Here is a 22,264-nt window from a genome sequence, read left to right on the forward strand (position 1 = left end):
AAGAGCAGGGTTTTCGGCGAAAAGGAAACATAGGGGACCCGAAGATCTAAAGGATAAGGGAGAATATTACAAAACACTCTGGATTTGCAAGTAACATTGGCATAATTGATGCATTTAAACTGTATTTTACGTTTTATCGGCGGTGTGGAAGGATCTGTCGGTAAAAGCAGGACTGCGTAAAACTAATAGGGTGAGGGGGATTGGGGAAGCGAGAGTTGTTGGGTCAAAATGTCGATTCAGTATGAAGTGGAACCGTTGGCAGACAGCTACGGGGTTGCGGACTCGTTTCCCAAAGATTTTGGATATGGAGAAGAGGAGGCCGACATCGAGGATAGCCCAACTCCATCTGACAGCAAACCTAGAATTCTGTTAATGGGTTTGCGAAGAAGTGGCAAGTCGTCAATACAGAAGGTAGGAAGCGATGTCGGCGGACATGATTAATCTGTCTTTACATAACGCCTTATTTGAGTTCAATCAGCAACTATAGCTATCATCACCAGTTATTGTGATCGCTTGCTAACATTGCCACAACTTCTAAACATTCCTGAGGTTAATATAGTAACATGCATCCATTCTGAACGCCAGACTTTACTTCTATGTGAAAGACCAGATGTCATCCTGGTCTGAATAGCAAGTTACTGCTACATGACATGCAAGCAAACACTTCAGTATAGCTAGCATCTACAGAGATGGTCTGGTTTAAAACCTCCGTGGTGTTGCATTCTTTCTTCTAGGCAGTGGTGTAAAGTACTTAAGTAAAACTAATTTGTTTAACGTATTTTTTTGTGGTATCTGTACTTTACTATTTATATTCTGGAGAACTTTTACCTTACTACATTCCTAAAGAAAATAATTCATTTTTACTCCATACATTTTCCCTGACACCTAGAAGTACTCGTTACATTTTGCATGGCTAGCATGACAGGAAAATGGTCCAATTAAAGGTACTTATCAAGAGAACACCCTTGGTCATCCCTATTGCCTCTGATCTGGCGGACTCACTAAACGCACATGCTTCATTTGTAAGTGTTGGCGTGTGCTCCTGGCTATCCGTAAATAAATAAAAAATGTGCCGTCTGGTTTGTTTAATATAGGGAATTTGAAATGATGTATACTTTTACTTTCAATACTTACGTATATACGTATATTTTAGCAATTACATTTACTTTTGATACTTAAGTATATTTAAAACCAAATACTTTCAGACTTTTACTCAAGTAGTATTTTACTGGGTGACTTTCACTTTTAACGTTACTTGAGTCATTTTATCTTTACAATATCTTTTACTTTTACTCAAGTATGACAATTGGGTACTTTTTCCACCACTGTTTCTAGGGAGGTTCAGCCAACTATTTAAATTGATGTTAGCCAGTGAGCTGGCTAGTTGGTTCAGCTAACGAGTGCAAACAACATACAATTAATTCAACCGTATGTATGTAAAATAAACGTTTGCTAGGTTACTTGATCATTTATCAGGTGAAAACATGTTTCTTGCTCGGCACTCGTGCGCGGTGTGATCACTTGTATGGATTGGGCACGTGACTGTCTGCCTGTCTAAAATCTCTTCTCTGGCGTTCCAGATTTGTGAGACACTCGCAATCAGCATTATATTTGCTAAACAACCTCATTCATGACAGCAGAGCTACAGCCACACATTTTACAATTCACATTATCACTTTTATGGTTCAATAAGTATGCTCTTTCCAGGGAAATGCAATTAATTCTAGATGCACCAAATAACTTCACTCATTAGAATAAAACAAATTCCATCCCTGTTTGCTAGTTTTAGATGTAGTTGTTTTGTAGCAGACTTTTTTGCGTTCTTGTTAAAGATGCTGGGAGGAATGCCTTCACCCATTTGATACAAGGAGGAAGAAATCATGTAACCTGAAATTAATATGAAGGTATTTCTGCTTCAGTAGTAGAAGATGCAAGACTTACAACACGTAACGTATTAAAGAGACTTTCTGCTACTTTTTCCTACTTTTTAGCCAGTAGTTCTGAAAGTAACCCACATGTGGTGGCAAATTGAGGTAAAACAGTAATTCTGCTCATATATTATGCATGTATGAACTACACATTGACACATCCAGCCCAAGGCGAGAGGTTTAAAAATAAAATTATTCTAGTCTCAAAAGTTTCAGAGCGTGTTTTTCTAAGGGCGCCAAACTATTTAGTTACATGGTTTATTTGTGTTTTTCTCATATATTTTCATTCATAGGCTATGGTTGTGCAGAGCTACACTGTTGTTGAAGACCCATCTAAATCCATGACCCTAAATACTGAGCCGCAGAGTACGTTCTTCCCTTAAGCCTCTTGCTAGTTCCAAAACATGTGATTTGGCTTTTTCCTCTGGTAGTAGTGACCCCAGTTACTATTACAAACTCTCAAAATGGAGTGTCTCTCTTTGGTCTTTTGAGAAGGAAGCAGTAGGTTTAGGTGTTGTCATTTGGTCTTTACAGCACTGTCTAATTTCCTGTTTCAGGTGGTATTCCACAAAATGTCTCCTAACGAGACGTTGTTCCTGGAGAGCACCAACAAGATCTACAAGGACGACATCTCCAGTAGTTCGTTTGTCAACTTCCAGATCTGGGACTTCCCGGGTCAAGTGGACTTCTTTGACCCCACCTTTGACTACGAGATGATCTTCAGAGGCACGGGGGCTTTGATATTCGTCATTGACGCACAGGTGAAAAGATTGAGTGGAAAAGTGTATTAAAAACACAATGGTTGACTGACTTACTGACATGTTGAACACAATAATTGATAAATTATGAAATAGAAATAGAATTACTAGAAAGGGAAAAAGCCCTTCAGACCACAGCATTTTAACAGAATACTCATGTCATGGGTAATGTCTGAACCTGTTCTATGGTCTTTAAATGAAATGTATTCAAACTGACTAAACTGTATAGTTTATACATGTAATTTGTGTTTATAGAGAAATGGATGATATAAGTGTGGGCTAGACTACTTCTACTCTGCAGCACAGGATAAGCTTCTGATGTTGAAACGTTGAATGACCCAACACTTCAAAGACAATTGATTGTCACAGACGTTTTCTGAAGACAGTGCACATTGTTATCCTAACTGCTGGAACAAAGTGATCTTAACCGTGATCTAAATCAAAGCTAATTTAATCAGGGAGGCCATTTATCATTTATCTCAATTTAATGATCACATTGAAAGGAGTTACCAGTGTCACTACATTTTCTATTTTTCTGGTTTGTGTTTAGTAGAGCAGGCAAAGAAAAATGCTTTCAAACATTTTTCAATGGAATACGAAATTGAGCGTTTCTCATTGGACGTGTCCAGGTAGTCCCCCCCTGTTTCACTCCATTTTCTTCCGTTTGGTGCCTAATGAACTAGGGGTGTGAATGTTAAAACGTTTAAAGGAAATTGGCATCCTTAACGTTAACACGGAACCCAAATCGGCTGCGTTCGTGCGCTATCGTGTATACATTTATTTTGTCCCCCTACACCAAACGCGATCACGACACGCAGGTTCAAATATCAAAACAAACTCTGAACCAATGTCATTAATTTGGGGACAGGTCGAAAAGCATTAAACATGTATGGCAATTTAGCTAGTTAGCTTGCACTTGCTAGCTAATTTGTCCTATTTAGCTAGCTTGCTGTTGCTAGTTAATTTGTCCTGGGATATAAACATTGAGTTGTTATTTTACCTGATATGCACAAGGTCCTCTACTCCGACAATTAATCCACACACAGAACGGCCAACCGACTCGTTTCTAGTCATCTCTCCTCCTTCCAGCCCTTTTCATCTTTGAACTTATATGGTGATCGGCATCTACACTTTCATAGTATTACCACGACTACCGGCAAAACAGTTCCGTCTTACAATCACCCACTTGGGTATAACCAATGAGGAGATGGCACGTGGGTACCTGCTTCTATAAACAAATGAGGAGATGGGAGAGGCAGGCCTTTCAGCGCGATCTGTGTCAGAAATGGAAACGAGTTCTATTTTAGCCCTTGGCATCGCAGACGCTCGTTGGCGCAATAATTGAATAACATGGATTTCAAAATGCATTTTGCGACGTGTCTGGTCAGCATGTAAGAAAAATCCCTAACCGAAAATCTGTGTATTTATTTATTTTTTACTTAGATTAACAAAGTAACAGCATAGTAGGGCAGTTTAGGTCAACCCTAGGAGGGTTGAAACGCGAGGATCAACTTCTCTGCTGTTTTGGTGCCCTTGCTACCTCGCTGTGAACAGCGTGAAGTGAACCCGTGCATATACTGTGTGTGACTGTGAGAGCGAACTGTTGCATCTGGCTCAATATCATAGCCTTTTCATTGATGATAGGTCCTGCTTTACTGAAGTTGTGAGACATTGCAAGCTAAGAAATTGTGAGGTACGGCATTCCATTGTGAGATACAGCTTTTAATTACCGATAGATCGGCCAAGTGCACAGTTCTGCCTGTGTCTGGTGGCCGACCTGCCTATATTGTGCCCTTCTCTCCGTCGCTCGCTATCACGCAAGTGTTTGTAGCTGAATCTAATCTTGACACTCAGAAATGGGAGTCGACGTGGAAGGAATCAAGGAATAAATTATTTTGGTGTCAACTATCCACCACTACGTCATCATAGTAACAGTTCGTAAAAAAGGCAAGGGACAACAATGAAGTCCTGTATGGCAACACTTTGAGAAGGAAATGCAAACTTTGCATGGTGGAATTGAGGTACAGTTAAATTTTTTTAATTGCATTAATGGATTTTTTTTGTTTTGCTGTCTAAACATTAAGAAAAATTGTCAATTTGTCACATTCCTATAACCCGCAACAGGACACCGTGTCCACATTGCTGGTGTTTTTGCACAACCTTAATGATAAAGTTGTTAATCCAGGAATTGACCTTCTTTTTTTTGTGAACAAATGTTTAATTTTGTCATTTATAAGGTTGGTAGCAATGTGAAAATTGTTGCGCAAGTCTGTTGCAGTTCTTGTCAACTACAAAACCCACAATGCAATACTCTCTCTGGGCAGGCTGGCTGGCTAGCTAGCAAACATAGCTACACACAATAATACCAAAGTCAATATCAGCATGTGAAGTAGCCAGCTGTAAAATTGCCTAAAACGGCACTATCAATTTAGGCGTCTCTCACCGAGTTTGCCTCTCCCCAAAGTGAGTACAGAGTACGTTGCTATAGCAATAACGGCCCTTTCCCACATTTCCAACAGACACACAGGGCACATTGCAATATAGTACTTGAAGGAGAAACTGAGTTGAATACATTTGGTTCACTGTTTAGATTGAGAACATCTAAGGGGAAAAAAAACAGTATATACTTTGTCATGATGATTTTTAAATGGATGTATGTGTTCTAGACAAGTATGCCCATACCATCTATTGGCTGATTTGGAGATCTGCAGTGCAGGTAGGCCTAATTGTTATAAAAGCGTAATGAAATGTCATCGTGTGTTATCCCATATCTCCAGTGACGAGAACCATGTAGCTATGACGTGTTCCTACAGGATTTCCTGGTTTCAGACGGACCACTTAGAAGTTAAATCATGAGGGAAATTGTTATTTTACCCACTGATAGAACCTAGGCTATTACCAAATTGTCAGGAGTTTCAGGATTTTTCTTTCTGTGGGTGGATTATCCCGTTACTGTTGTCAATTATCTGTGCGGTATAACTAGGTTGTAACCACTTAACGTGTCCTAGGTGTTGTATCTCCAACAAACCTACTGTATCCTTTTGCCAGTTTATTAAGACTTTTCCAGCTGAGTTAAATTTAGGAAGTGTTTGTACAAGCCACTGTACTGAGGCAGAGTGGCACTCCATATCTCACTAGCGTTCAGTATCTCTCAGTGCAGATGCAGAATTCGCAGGGAAATAAATTGACAAGCTTGCTCAACACATCCAATGTTGTCACTCACTTTTGCAGTGGGACTTTGAGATTTCGCAATCTGTAGTATTATGATGGTTATGTTGAAATCTTCGATTGCTTTAATCTAAAAAGTAGCCTAATTCTCCAGGAATTCTGGCAAACTCTCCCCACCACAGGGATTGTGTCAAGTAGGATATATGAGCGTAGGGGATTGTGCTATGCATGTTGGGTAGTATGGACGTGGAAATGTGCATGTAGTCTACTTTTTAGGCCCACTTGTACACTACTTTGTTTTAAGCCACTTTTTCTGTGTGTGTCTGTCTCTGTTTGTGCTTGTGTTCTTCTTTGATCTTCTTTCTGCCCAGGATGACTATGTGGAGGCGTTGGGCAGACTCCACCTCACTGTGTCGCGGGCCTACAGGGTCAACCCTGAGATTAACTTTGAGGTGTTCATCCACAAAGTGGACGGCCTCTCTGACGACCACAAGATCGAGACCCAGAGGGACATCCACCAGAGAGCCAACGACGACCTGGCAGACGCCAGCTTAGAGAAGCTTCACCTCAGGTAGATCCACAGACACTCACCCTCAAAGGGATAGTTCAGAAAATCTAACCGTCCCTTTAATCCTCCCCTTTTTTAGTTTACAGTATGCCAAGGGAAAAGCATTGAAAGCCTACAGAAAGAGCAGCTACACTAAACTAATTGGCCTTCTCAGCTTATTACCTTGCTATTGTTGGTTAGTATTCTATTGTAGGCCTAATTCTTTTTTTTTTTTTTTACTGTTCAAACCAGCAATGACCTCATGGGAGTTCAGGTGATGTGCATTTGACTAAAATGTTAGCAGTTTTAGCATTGGTCAGCCATCTTCTTTTCACAACATAAGCTAGTCATCTGTGCAACCAAGTCATTTCTTGTGGCCTCTTGTCACTTTGATTATTTTCTATATATCATGATTGGTTTTGGAATATGGCTGAAATCTGAGTGAATCAGATCATACTTGCGATTCCACTGATGTTGATACAGTGAAAATAGATTCAGGTAGTTTTGTGTTAGTGTTAGCCTAGCTGTTATAACTCTCTCACTCTGCATAAGGAATGTTGGCTTGTAAGATTGGTTTCCCAGAAATTACTTGCCTTACACAACACATGGATGAAAATATTTGCCGCGATGTGGGGCAAAACACGTCACTTGTTTTGGTCCAGCATTTGACTGTGAGTGGGGCAGTAACATATTAATGAAAAGCACACTCGTCAGTGTGTGGTCCTGGATCATAGGGGTTTGCTTGTATACTTCCAGCGCATGGTTGTCATACTCCGAGCATTACTGTCAGATTCCACCCAGGCCTCTTAATGAACAAACACCACAGCGAGTGTTTATGGTGCAAACTGTCTATGTTAAAGGATCAGAAGGATTACATGTCGCCTATATATCATGTACCGTTACGCTTATACTGCCTTCAATGTTTGCCATTTTCTCTTCTGAAATTGAAACCATGACCTCAAATTTGAATTCTGCTGAAATGGTTGTTTTCGATATCATCACATGCCCTCATGATAATTTCCCAGATATTGGCCTAGGCCCTTTATACATTAATGATACTGAGCCTAGCGAGTTGTTTTATGAAAAGACAAACCGGTTCAAACACGCTCTGCAGCTTTCCAGTACTAGCTTTTTCAATTGGGCTGTGCGCTTTTCCTTTCTTGAGATGTAGGCCTATTTTATGAAAGGTGAGATTGCTGTTGGTGCACGCCAGACAGTTGGATCAATGGTGGATTTATAGTGAAGCTGGGAGGAGGGATGTCATGTTGAGTTGAGTTGTTGTGTTCTGTTCTGTTCTCTGCACTGCAAAGACATCTCTGTGCGAAGCCTTTGCATATGTTGGTTAGAACTGCGGTCTCTAAAGTTTCCCAATTTTCAATTTGGGACAATGAAGTTACAATCACTACTGTTTTTATAGAATTCTTTAAAATGTTATGCTACCTTAATGCTTTTGTAATACGTTGCTACTATTTTCAATTCTGCAGTTGGACTGTCCCAAAATGTAGCATCATGGTCATTATTAAGTGATGGCTCATCTTTGTGTGTTTTTAAAGCTGAGAAATGCTTTCTGTTTCTCATGTTCCCTACTGTTTTGTGATATGATCCAGTCTCATTTTGTGTTTTTACTTGAATTACAGCTCACAAGGAACTAAGTCATCAACTCAGTCCTAACCTGTGCAAGCCTATAGCTACAGTGAGGGGGGGAAAGTATTTGATCCCCTGCTGATTTTGTACATTTGCCCACTGACAAAGAAATGAGCTGTCTATAATTTGAATGGTAGGTTTATTTGAATAGTGAGAGACAGAATAACAAAAACAGAAAAACGCATGTCAAAAATTTTATAAATTGATTTGCATTTTAATGAGGGAAATAAGTATTTAACCCCCTCTCATTAGAAAGATTTCTGGCTCCCAGGTGTCTTTTATACAGGTAACGAGCTGAGATTGGGCCTCCCGGGTGGTGCAGTGTTTAAGGGCACGGCACTGCACTGCTAGCTGTGCCACCAAAGACTCTGGTGGCTCTGTCGCAACCGGCCGCGACCAGGAGGTCCGTGGGGCGACGCACAATTGGCCTAGCGTCGTCCGGGTTAGGGAGGGTTTGGCCGGTAGGGATATCCTTGTCTCACCGCGCATCAGCGACTTCTGTGGCGGGGCGGGCGCAGTGCATGCTAACCAAGGTTGCCAGGTGCACAGTGTTTCCACCGACACATTGGAGCTTCTGGGTTGGATGCGCGCTATGTTAAGAAGCAGTGCGGCTTGGTTGGGTTGTCTTTCGGAGGATGCATGGCTTTCGACCTTCGTCTCTCCCGAGCGAGCCCGTACGGGAGTTGTACCGATGAGACAAGATGCCACAATTTATTTTTATTTTTAAACACACTCTTAATTAAATGGAGTGCTCCTAATCTGTTTGTTACCTGTATAAAATACACCTGTCCACAGAAGCAATCAATTAATCAGATTCCAAACTCTCCACCATGGCCAAGACCAAAGAGCTCTCCAAGGATGTCGGGGACAAGATTGTAGACTTACACAAGGCTGGAATGGGCTACAAGACCATCGCCAAGCAGCTAGGTGAGAAGGTGCAATTATTCGCAAATGGAAGAAACACAAAAGAACTGTCAATCTCCCTCGGCCTGGGGCTCCATGCAAGATCTCACCTCGTGGAGTTGCAATGATCATGAGAACGGTGAGGAATCAGCCCAGAACTATACGGGAGGATCTTGTCAATGATCTCGAGGCAGCTGGGACCATAGTCACCAAGAAAACAATTGGTAACACACTACGCCGTGAATGACTGAATTCCTGCAGCGCCCGCAAGGTCCCCCTGCTCAAGAAAGCACATATACATGCCCGTCTGAAGTTTGCCAATGAACATCTGAATGATTCAGAGGACAACTGGGTGAAAATGTTGTGGTCAGATGAGACCAAAATGGAGCTCTTTGGCATCAACTCAACTCGCCGTGTTTGGAGGAGGAATGCTGCCTATGACCCAAAGAACACCATCCCCACCGTCAAACATGGATGTGGAAACATTATGCTTTGGGGGTGTTTTTCTGCTAAGGGGACAGGCCAACTTCCCCGCATCAAAGGGACGATGGACGGGGCCATGTACCGTCAAATCTTGGGTGAGAACCTTCTTCTCTCAGCCAGGGCATTGAAAATAGGTCGTGGATGGGTATTCCAGCATGACAATGACCCAAAACACACGGCCAAGGCAACAAAGGAGTGGCTCAAGAAGAAGCACATTAAGGTCCTGGAGTGGCCTAGCCAGTCTCCAGACCTTAATCCCATAGAAAATCTGTGGAAGGAACTGAAGGTTCGAGTTGCCTAACGTCATCCTCGAAACCTTAACGACTTGGAGAAGATCTGCAAAGAGGAGTGGGACAACATCCCTCCTGAGATGTGTGCAAACCTGGTGGCCAACTACAAGAAATGTCTGACCTCTGTGATTGCCAACAAGGGTTTTGCCACCAAGTACTAAGTCATGTTTTGCAGAGGGGTCAAATACTTATTTCCCTAATTTAAAATGCAAACCAATTTATAACATTTTTCACATCCGTTTTTCTGGATTTTATTGTTGTTATTCTGTCTCTCACTGTTCAAATAAACCTACCATTTAAAATGATAGACTGATAATTTCTTTGTCAGTGGGAAAACGTACAAAATCAGCAGGGGATCAAATACTTTTTCCCTCACTGACTTCCCATTCTTTTCTATATCTTTCAGTTTCTATTTGACAAGTATCTATGACCACTCAATATTCGAGGCCTTCAGTAAAGTGGTTCAGAAGCTTATCCCACAGCTGCCAACACTGGAAAACCTTCTAAACATCTTTATATCCGTAAGTACCAAATTCCCTCTTGATTTAGTTCTCGCTGTTTGATTTGAATGCTTTTTTGCATTTCTTTCATTTGTTTTTACCTGGGTTGTGTTCATTCGTGTACACCATAACATAACATTCTTTCAACGGAAAATGGAAAGTAATGTTTCTCATTGGACGAGTTCAGCTAGTCCCTCCCTGCTACTTGGCTGTACCTGCACCAAAACTCCAGTATTATTCATAGCTTGTTCTCTGTCTTCTTTTTAAATAGGGAGACAAATGTTTTCAGCACTTTTATTTCTATGTCTGATCAAAACTTGTTTCCTCATGGCTCCCGCTTGTACCTCTGCAGCAATATGTGTGGAACATCGAATCACAATAAAATCCCATTCTTGAATAGCAGTACATATAGAACCGTGAGAATTGCAGTATATATGGAATCGTGAGAATTGCAGTACATGTAGAATCGTGAGAATTTCATTACATGTAGAATCGTGAGAATTGCAATACATATTGTATCGGCACTAAAGTATTGTGATAATATTGTACCATGAGTAGGGCTGTTGTGGTGATCATATTACCGCCACACCGGCAGTCATGAGTCCTGACCACAGTCAAATTCCACGTGACCGCTGAGTCACGGTAATCTCCACTTATGCACTGTGGACATGCGTTGGTACGTAGTACCCAACTCGCTAATGACCATCAGGTCCTAATGGCCTGGTACTCAGGGCTCTGTTGACCCTCTAACCACTCTGATATCAATGCAAATGCCATTGAAAATCACATCAAACACTTTTCATCAAAACAGTATCATGCTTTTAGAATGCACCTCATTGTAATTGATCAATTTTGAAGGAAGAAGTTCAACAACAGGTTGGAACTGAGTGGAAAACATGGTCATTGTAGATGTTGTTCAAAGCCTTAACACAATGATTTGGACAGCGCTTTCTACGGCGACAATTAATTCAAAACACCCATGTTAAATATGAGCCCGACAACCCCGAGAAATAAAATGTTTGCCGTTATACAATACATAGCCCGCCGCATATTATGCACTGCAAAAAAACATGAAAAAGAAAAAATGAATTTAAGAACTCTTTGGTACCCAATTGGTTTGGCCTATACTCTAGTAATTACCTTTGAGTGTGGACTGTATTATTATGCATACTGGATGGACTGGTTACCTTATGCTGCGCTCCAAACTAGAGGTCGACCGAATATGATTTTTCAACGCCGATACCGATTGGAGGACCAAAAAAGCCGATACCGATTTAATCGGACGATTTAAAATAAATTTAAAAAAAGAATATATATTTTTTTTTAATAAAAAAATATATATATTTGTAATAATGACAATTACAACAATACTGAATGAACACTTACTTTAACTTAATATAATATATCAAATAAATAATGAAACATGTTCAATTTGGTTTAAATAATGCAAAAACAAAGTGTTGACGAAGAAAGTAAAAGTGCAATATGTGTCATGTAAAAAAGCTAACGTTTCAGTTCCTTGCTCAGAACATGAGAACATATGAAAGCTGGTGGTTCCTGTTAATATGAGTCTTCAATATTCCCAGGTAAGAAGTTTTAGGTTGTAGTTATAATAGGACTATTTCTCTCTATACGATTCGTATTTCATATGCCTTTGACTATTGGATGTTCTTATAGGCACTTTAGTATTGCCAGTGTAACAGTATAGCTTCCGTCCCTCTCCTCGCCCCTACCTGGGCCCGAACCAGGAACACATCAACAACAGCCACCCTCGAAGCAGCGTTACCCATGCAGAGCAAGGGGAACAACTACAAGTCTCAGAGCGAGTGACGTTTGAAACGCTATTAGCGCGCACCCCGCTAACTAGCTAGCCATTTCACATCGGTTACACCAGCCTAATCTCGGGAGTTGATAGGCTTGAAGTCATAAACAGCTCAATGCTTGAATCACAGCGAAGAGCTGCTGGCAAACGCACAAAAGTGCTGTTTGAATGAATGCTTACGAGCCTGCTGGTGCCTACCATCGCTCAGTCAGACTGCTCTATCAAATCATAGACCGAATTATAACATAATAACACACAGAAATACGACTCTTTGGTCATTAAAATGGTCCAATCCAGGAAACTATCATTTCCAAATCAAAACGTTTATTCTTTCAGTGAAATATGGAACCGTTCCGTGTGTTATCTAACGGATAGCATCCCTAAGTCTAAATATTGCTGTTACATTGTACAACCTTCAATGTCGTCATTATGTACAATTCTGGCAAATTAACTACGGCCTTTGTTAGGAATAAATGGACATCACACAGTTCGCAATGAGCCAGGCGGCCCAAACTGCTGCAATATACCCTGACTGCTTGCACGGCACGCAAGAGAATTGACACAATTTCCCTAGTTATAAGAAATTCATGTTAGCAGGCAATATTAACTAAATATGCAGGTTTAAAAATATATACTTGTGTATTGATTTTAAAGAAAGGCATTGATGTTTATGGTTAGGTACATTGGTGCAACGACGGTGCTTTTTTTCGCAAATGCGCTTGTTCAATCATCACCCGTTTGTCGAAGTAGCCTGTGATTCAATCGGAAATGAACAGGCACCACATCGATTATATGCAACGCAGGACTCGCTAGGTAAACTAGTAATATCATCAACCATGTGGAGTTAACTAGTGATTATGTTACGTAATCAACGTAATCAACACTACTAGCTAGCCAGCTAGCCCCCGAATCAACAACGCAGCCACTGCCAGCTAGCCTACTTCAGCAGTACTGTATCATTTTTAATCATTTTAGTCAATAAGATTCTTGCTACGTAAGCTCAACTTTCTGAACATTCGAGACGTGTAGTCCACTTGTCATTCCAATCTCCTTTGCATTAGCGTAGCCTCTTCTGTAGCCTGTCAACTATGTGTCTGTCTATCCCTGTTCTCTCCTCTCTGCACAGACCATACAAACGCTCCACACCGCGTGGCCGCGGCCACCCTAATCTGGTGGTCCCAGCGCGCACGACCCACGTGGAGTTCCAGGTCTCAGGTAGCCTCTGGAACTGCCGATCTGCAGCCAACAAGGCAGAGTTCATCTCAGCCTATGCCTCCCTCCAGTCCCTCGACTTCTTGGCACTGACGGAAACATGGATCACCACAGATAACACTGCTACTCCTACTGCTCTCTCTTCGTCCGCCCACGTGTTCTCGCACACCCCGAGAGCTTCTGGTCAGCGGGGTGGTGGCACCGGGATCCTCATCTCTCCCAAGTGGTCATTCTCTCTTTCTCCCCTTACCCATCTGTCTATCGCCTCCTTTGAATTCCATGCTGTCACAGTTACCAGCCCTTTCAAGCTTAACATCCTTATCATTTATCGCCCTCCAGGTTCCCTTGGAGAGTTCATCAATGAGCTTGATGCCTTGATAAGCTCCTTTCCTGAGGACGGCTCACCTCTCACAGTTCTGGGCGACTTTAACCTCCCCACGTCTACCTTTGACTCATTCCTCTCTGCCTCCTTCTTTCCACTCCTCTCCTCTTTTGACCTCTCCCTCTCACCTTCCCCCCTACTCACAAGGCAGGCAATACGCTCGACCTCATCTTTACTAGATGCTGTTCTTCCACTAACCTCATTGCAACTCCCCTCCAAGTCTCCGACCACTACCTTGTATCCTTTTCCCTCTCGCTCTCATCCAACACTTCCCACACTGGCCCTACTCGGATGGTATCGCGCCGTCCCAACCTTCGCTCTCTCTCCCCCGCTACTCTCTCCTCTTCCATCCTATCATCTCTTCCCTCTGCTCAAACCTTCTCCAACCTATCTCCTGATTCTGCCTCCTCAACCCTCCTCTCCTCCCTTTCTGCATCCTTTGACTCTCTATGTCCCCTATCCTCCAGGCCGGCTCGGTCCTCCCCTCCCGCTCCGTGGCTCGACGACTCATTGCGAGCTCACAGAACAGGGCTCCGGGCAGCCGAGCGGAAATGGAGGAAAACTCGCCTCCCTGCGGACCTGACATCCTTTCACTCACTCCTCTCTACATTTTCCTCTTCTCTCTCTGCTGCTAAAGCCACTTTCTATCACTCTAAATTCCAAGCATCTGCCTCTAACCCTAGGAAGCTCTTTGCAACCTTCTCCTCCCTCCTGAGTCCTCCTCCCTCTCTGCAGATGACTTCGTCAACCATTTTGAAAAGAAGGTCGACGACATCCGATCCTCGTTTGCGAAGTCAAACGACACCGCTGGTTCTGCTCACACTGCCCTACCCTGTGCTCTGACCTCTTTCTCCCCTCTCTCTCCAGATGAAATCTCGCGTCTTGTGACGGCCGGCCGCCCAACAACCTGCCCGCTTGACCCTATCCCCTCCTCTCTTCTCCAGACCATTTCCGGAGACCTTCTCCCTTAACTCACCTCGCTCATCAACTCATCCCTGACCGCTGGCTACGTCCCTTCTGTCTTCAAGAGAGCGAGAGTTGCACCCCTTCTGAAAAAACCTACACTCGATCCCTCCGATGTCAACAACTACAGACCAGTATCCCTTCTTTTTTTTCTCTCCAAAACTCTTGAACGTGCCGTCCTTGGCCAGCTCTCCCGCTATCTCTCTCAGAATGACCTTCTTGATCCAAATCAGTCAGGTTTCAAGACTAGTCATTCAACTGAGACTGCTCTTCTCTGTATCACGGAGGCGCTCCGCACTGCTAAAGCTAACTCTCTCTCCTCTGCTCTCATCCTTCTAGACCTATCGGCTGCCTTCGATACTGTGAACCATCAGATCCTCCTCTCCACCCTTTCCGAGTTGGGCATCTCCGGCGCGGCCCATGCTTGGATTGCGTCCTACCTGACAGGTCGCTCCTACCAGGTGGCGTGGCGAGAATCCGTCTCCTCACCACGTGCTCTCACCACTGGTGTCCCCCAGGGCTCTGTTCTAGGCCCTCTCCTATTCTCGCTATACACCAAGTCACTTGGCTCTGTCATAACCTCACATGGTCTCTCCTATCATTGCTATGCAGACGACACACAATTAATCTTCTCCTTTCCCCCTTCTGATGACCAGGTGGCGAATCGCATCTCTGCATGTCTGGCAGACATATCAGTGTGGATGACGGATCACCACCTCAAGCTGAACCTCGGCAAGACGGAGCTGCTCTTCCTCCCGGGGAAGGACTGCCCGTTCCATGATCTCGCCATCACGGTTGACAACTCCACTGTGTCCTCCTCCCAGAGCGCTAAGAACCTTGGCGTGATCCTGGACAACACCCTGTCGTTCTCAACTAACATCAAGGCGGTGGCCCGTTCCTGTAGGTTCATGCTCTACAACATCCGCAGAGTACGACCCTGCCTCACACAGGAAGCGGTGCAGGTCCTAATCCAGGCACTTGTCATCTCCCGTCTGGATTACTGCAACTCGCTGTTGGCTGGGCTCCCTGCCTGTGCCATTAAACCCCTACAACTCATCCAGAACGCCGCAGCCCGTCTGGTGTTCAACCTTCCCAAGTTCTCTCACGTCACCCCGCTCCTCTGCTCTCTCCACTGGCTTCCAGTTGAAGCTCGCATCCGCTACAAGACCATGGTGCTTGCCTATGGAGCTGTGAGGGGAACGGCACCTCAGTACCTCCAGGCTCTGATCAGGCCCTACACCCAAACAAGGGCACTGCGTTCATCCACCTCTGGCCTGCTCGCCTCCCTACCACTGAGGAAGTACAGTTCCCGCTCAGCCCAGTCAAAACTGTTCGCTGCTCTGGCCCCCCAATGGTGGAACAAACTCCCTCACGACGCCAGGACAGCGGAGTCAATCACCACCTTCCGGAGACACCTGAAACCCCACCTCTTTAAGGAATATCTAGGATAGGATAAAGTAATCCCCCCTCCCTTAAAAGATTTAGATGCACTATTGTAAAGTGGCTGCTCCACTGGATGTCATAAGGTGAATGCACCAATTTGTAAGTCGCTCTGGATAAGAGCGTCTGCTAAATGACTTAAATGTAATGTAAATGTAATTGTTTTTTATAAGTTTAATGCTAGCTAGCAACTTACCTTGGCTTCTTGCTGTCCTCGCCTAACAGCTAGTCAACCTGCCACGCAGGCTCCTCATGGAGTGCAATGTAAGGCAGGCATTGTAGGCGAACTCTGTAAGCCGCCCTGCACATTCAACGAACGGCATCGCCTGAACCTATACGTTCCTAATTAACCTATATGGCCCTAATTAATCGGCCATTCCGATTTAAATCGGTCGACCTCTACTCCAAACTGCTGTTGAGTCTGGGAGAGAACGTATAGGTTCAGCGATGCTGTTCGTTGAATGTGCAGGGTGGCTTACAGAGTTCGCCTACAATTTATAGTGCATATTTGTATAGCCTAGTAATAGGGAATTGTTTTTATATTTTCCAAATCAATAGGCTGACACTACCTTAAGGTACAGAATATCTCACCACTGTGCATTTCCATCTCCTCCCCTCTCTCCTTCATTCCTTTCTCCAGAGTGACTGTCAGCTTAATGAAATATGTTTTGAAAACAATTTACTATCGATAATCCCGAACAGATTTCACTTGGGTTTCCCAAATGAAGCACTGGGTAGCTGCAGTAACAGGGTTGGAGAGCCCATGGCATACAGAGGCTGCATGCTCCTCAAACAGTGGTTGATGCCACAGTGTGTAATAACCAGAGTAACCTACCTGGCATAGTTCGTTATTCCCCTGTTCCTGCCCATTTGATAATGGGGCATCATGCAGCTCATATATATGTTTTGATTTCTAAGACATTCTAAGGTTTGTATACATTCACAACTAAAGTTGCCAAATAACTCTGAATCTAGCATATAAGACCTGTTCCAAATGATCACTCTCTTTTACGCTCAACATAGCCACTTCATATGCGTACTCACATTGGAATGGGGAAAAAATATCCTTTCTGTTTTATTCAGCTAAGTTCAATTATATTCTTTTTAGTATTAAATCAAATAATGGCACGGGACTTATAAGCATATCTTGTCTGCTAAATGAACACGCCTACTGCCAATGGCATGGCACATAGCCAGATAACATACAGTAGGCCAACTCGCATTCTGTTCTTCTGAAATGCATTTTCTTCATATCGTTATGTTTCTTTAGACCCGCCTAAAATAAATAATGGATTTATTGTGAGGGTCTCTATTAAATTGATTTATTAGACTTTTTAAAATGTAGATGTTCCAAAGGTGCTCATCAGCGGCTTGTATGTGTGCAGGCCTGGAGATGCTAAACGTGTTTCTGTTCATTAACAGTCAATTACCGTGGGACTGGAAGTCTTGTGCATGACAATAACCGTCTGACAAAAATTCCTGCACGCCACAGCCCTAACCATGAGGTCCCTGGCAATTCCCAGCCCTAGCAGAAATGGTGTCTGGTGTGTGACTTCCATTGTGACGTGTCTCATCGTCAGCCCTGATGACCCTTTCATACACTGCTTTTATGGTTGTTGTCGAATACCAACGTTCCAGAGTCCAAAGTCTCTTCGATCCCGGTCAAAATACGTTTTGCGGGCCTCCTGGGTGGCGCAGTGGTTAAGGGCGCTGTACTGCAGTGCCAGCTGTGCCATCAGAGACTGGGTTCGCGCCCAGGCTCTGTCGTAACTGGCCGCGACCGGGAGGTCCGTGGGGCGACGCACAATTGGCCTAGTGCCGCCCGGGTTAGGGAAGGGGTTGGCCGGTAGGGATGTCCTTGTCTCATCGCGCACCCGCGACTCCTGTGTCGGGCCGGGCGCAGTGCGCGCTAACCAAGGTTGCCAGGTGCACTGTGTTTCCTCCGACACATTGGTGCGGCTGGCTTCCGGGTTGGATGCGCGCTGTGTTAAGAAGCAGTGCGGCTTGGTTGGGTTGTGTATCGGAGGACGCATGACTTTCAACCTTCGTCTCTCCCCAGCCAGTAAGGGAGTTGTAGCGATGAGACAAGCTAGTAACTACTAATAATTGGATACCATGAAATTGGGGAGAAAACGGGGTAAAAATGTTTTTTTAAATAATAACATTTAAAAAAATAAGTTTTGCATTGGTAAATAAAATGTATTTTCTTTACTTAGTAAACCCTTGCTGTTGACATGAACTGAAAGATCGCTCTGAGAGATTTCTGCCAAGCTTGCTTTTAGAAGAACCAAATGGGCGGGCACTCATGGTGTTTCTGTCCCTCCTCCTTCCCTTCCTCCCCTATACCCCTATTCCCCTCATCTCCCTTTTCCCCTCCTTCCATCCTCAGAACTCCGGCATAGAGAAGGCCTTTCTGTTCGACGTGGTCAGTAAGATCTACATCGCCACAGACAGCAGTCCGGTGGACATGCAGTCTTATGAGCTGTGCTGTGACATGATCGACGTGGTTATAGATGTCTCCTGCATCTATGGGTAAGTCCCCTAGAACCGAATTCCTATCAGATATGTATGGTTTACAGCTGTGTGCGTGCATGCGTTTGTGGTCATTTTTGTGACCACACTTAACTTCAAGCTGAACGGTATAAAATCATACTTTTACCCCTTGTTATAAGCGTGTATGAGGCGTTTAACGTCTTATTATAAAGTTTGAAATGTTAGGTCCCTGTATCGAACACACTTTCAATTTGAATGAGTTCCCTTACGTTGACTGTTCTATTTTGTGTGTGTTGATCCAGTCTGAAGGAGGATGGCAGTGGTAGTGCCTACGACAAGGAGTCCATGGCCATCATCAAGCTGAACAACACCACAGTCCTCTACCTGAAAGAGGTCACCAAGTTCCTGGCGTTGGTCTGCATCCTCCGAGAGGAGAGCTTTGAGCGCAAAGGCAAGCCATCCACCCCAGCACTTCCTCATTACTGCATTAAGCAGTCTCTCGATCAAGTGTGACTTCAAGCGCGACATTCAGACCGATGCCAATGGAGGAGTGGCACAGTCTTATTTAAGGAAGTGATCATGTCTTGAGTCTCTTGAATTTCAAGCTTCTCAGGCAGTAGCACACATATAAGTGGCTATAAGTTTGTCTTTGCCACTGTAGATGTTCTTCACACCTGGCGTTATTGGTTTATCTTGATAGGGGGATCTTTTGTTCACGTCTTATTCTTTTGTTTGAACAATACGTGACTTATGGAGTAATCGACTGAGTGATGTTCAAAGTCTCTAAGATCACAAAGTGAAAATATATTCATACCCTTCTCTCATTGACACGTATCTCTCCCCAGGCTTGATAGACTACAACTTCCACTGTTTCCGGAAGGCCATCCACGAGGTGTTTGAGGTGGGCGTTTCCACACCGTGGACGGGCTCCCAGGCGGCCGGCACGCCCTGCACCAAGGCTGTGACACTCAACGGCACGCCCCGGAGCACTGTCTAAACACAAATAGACAGACGGAGAGAGGATAGGAAAGGACAGAAAGATAGAAAAGAAAGATTGGGAGGGATCGTGCGGAAAAGACTAATGGATTGAGGTTTTCAGTAAACCAATCATAACTCTCGCACCCAGATCCTAAAAATCACAGGAAGAGGACTAGAGCTACAAATTCAAATGAAGAGTCAGGGCTGAACCCGAAGCTCAGAGGGTAAGGAGGACTGCGAGCTTACAAAGCTAGGATGAAAGGGAAACTGAATGCAGAGATACTGGGAACATTCGTACATTTCGTGTGAATGCAAGGCATTGTTTTCCGCTGTTTGGCACGAGTAAAAACGGCTAAATGAAAGTCCAACACGACTGGTATTACGTAAGCAAAAGCGTATTTGTTATTTGGGAACTTTCAGTGAGAGAGGCTTCAAGTCCCAAGAGACCTGAGGAAGCTTGGTAATATCGTTGTCTGTTTTAGCTGCTGGTTCATCCATGTGAAGAAGTACTTAAAAAATGTTTTAAACGTTGATGTAACCCTCGATAAGGAGAAGAAACTGCATAGGCTGTAACGGGGATCAGTATAGTTGTGTAACCCTGTGCAGACTTATGGGTGAAGTCTCTAAGAAATGCTTGGTGTTTATCCAAAACGCACATGGTAACACTTTCTCAAGGCCTTATTTAGATAGAAAGCTTGCAGCAGGCAAGCTCAATCACTACTCACCCGCCTGTATGCTGCCCAAGACTTTGCTTCTGGTTTCATTCATTCTGAAGAAAACAGGGTTCCTCAGAGTGCAAAAGGGATTGTAGTGTCCACTTTTTCTGCTTCTGTTCTGTGTGTGTGTGTGTCTGGAAAAGAGGATAGTTGGGGATTATGGATTCATGACTGCCCCATGTTGATTTGCCAGTGCAGGCCCTATGCTCAAAGTTGCTGTAGTGTCATACTGTATAATGCTATGCCATGTTGGAAAATTGAGCTAAAGAATAAACCTGTTACCAGCGGTTTGATCAGTGATGCTTCTAGATTCTGAAACAACATTATAGATTCTAACTAGGATTTGTTGCACTTGGATATCTGATTCATTAGAATCTTGCACAGACAAAACATTCTACATTTTGTCTTCTGGAAATAATCCATTACATTGGCTTATTCTCTTGGTTTGGCTATCAAATGATGCATGCAGTACAAGCACATTCTAGATATATCTATCTCCCTTATGCATAAAGTAGTCAGTTTAGCCATATTTTCTGACACTCTATCGTAATACTGCCCCGCATGGATGCTTGCCATAGACCAAATACTACTAACAGCCAACCAACTATACCAATCTTCAACTGTGTGTCATACATTTGACATCACAAGTTCTTTGAGCATGACCCTTCTCTTTACTGAAGCAGGTGGAGTCCGATGCCATTAGGAATGAGCTAATCTGGTCCCAGATCTGTTTGTGCGGTCTTGCCAAGGCGTGACAATGAATAAAAGAGTTGGCGAGACTGCACAAACAGATCACGGACCAGCCTAACTAGGAAAGGTCTCTGATGGGACCTATACATTCCGGTTGTGTGGCACCAATTGACATTATATAATTTAATGATGGTTATGATCATGATAAACAGAATGGTGGCAATGAAACGCCGGTCACCACTTCAAACCCTGCCTTACGTGACTAGTTGTTTCATTCACTCATCCCCCATCGCACAGGGGCGGCAGGTAGCCTAGTGGTTAGAGCGTTGGGCTAGTAACAGAAAGGTTGCAAGATCGAATCCCTGAGCTGACATGGTAAAAATCTGTTGTTCTGCCCCTGAACAAGGCAGTTAACCCACTGTTCCTAGGCTGTCATTGAAAATAAGAATTTGTTCTTAATTGACATGCCAAGTTAAATAAAGGTACAATTAAAAACATATTTGTTTTTAAATCGCGCCGTCTGGCGCATATAGGACAGCAACAACGGCTTTCCACTTCTGGCACTTTGGAAATCTTCTCCATTGTGCTTTAGCTTTGCTGATGTTGATCAGCATTTCGGTGTCTATTAGGTTTGTCTCAGAGCCTCAAGGAGTTGGGCCATTGCTTGTTTGTCTGAGGTTGGCGTTTAATGCATTAGGCCAACAGATGTGGAGTATTCTTCGCAGACAAGTTGCGTGTAAGGTGAATTGTTTGTTCTGGTCAGTCACTTTCCAGCACTCTGTACCATACAGCACAACACTGGTGGATTTAGAATTTGATCTTTGTGCTGTTATCTATCATCTTGACTTACAAATCTGTTGGAACTTTATGAAGGTTTCACTTTAGCTGAGGGTTCTGCTCAAGGACTTTGTCAGTTTTATCACAGCAATCCACACAAAGAAAACAAGAAAAGCAGCATGAAGCCAATATGAAAACCCATTCCAAGCATGTATGCAATAACGTGTCGTCAAGCTAAATGATTCTCAACATAACATTGCTCATTGTATTTCACTGTGGGTAAGGGAGACCAGGTCTAACCATGAAAATGAATCCTGAGAAAAAATGACCAAATTGCATTATTCTGCCCTGAATGCAAGAAAGGTTGTTTTTTTTTTTGCCTGTTTGTTTTTGTTCATTTGATTTTTGCAAATAGTAGACATTTGGGACTATAGTAAATCCACTGTTGTCAGTTCTGCCAAAGGTTTTATCATTCACATGAAATAAACACTTGCACATCAAAAGCAAATGTTTCTGGTTTTACTTGATGTTTTAGTACATTTAGTTATTTGGCAGACTAGGGCACAATGA

General features: G+C 43.5%; 1 protein-coding gene across 1 annotated transcript; it reads left to right on the forward strand.

Moving 5' to 3' along the window:
- Window positions 1-20,514, forward strand: LOC115141214 (ras-related GTP-binding protein C). The gene is made up of 7 exons (XM_029679948.2): window positions 1-411; window positions 2,486-2,689; window positions 6,226-6,425; window positions 10,128-10,242; window positions 18,430-18,572; window positions 18,836-18,984; window positions 19,379-20,514. Exons 1-7 carry the CDS (start codon window positions 229-231, stop codon window positions 19,528-19,530), a joined length of 1,146 nt encoding a protein of 381 aa, XP_029535808.2. The 5' UTR covers window positions 1-228; the 3' UTR covers window positions 19,531-20,514.
- Window positions 20,515-22,264: the final 1,750 nt, after the last annotated feature.

This window comes from Oncorhynchus nerka, linkage group LG14 (genome assembly GCF_034236695.1).
Source record: "Oncorhynchus nerka isolate Pitt River linkage group LG14, Oner_Uvic_2.0, whole genome shotgun sequence".
In the NCBI taxonomy this organism is placed as follows: domain Eukaryota; kingdom Metazoa; phylum Chordata; class Actinopteri; order Salmoniformes; family Salmonidae; genus Oncorhynchus; species Oncorhynchus nerka.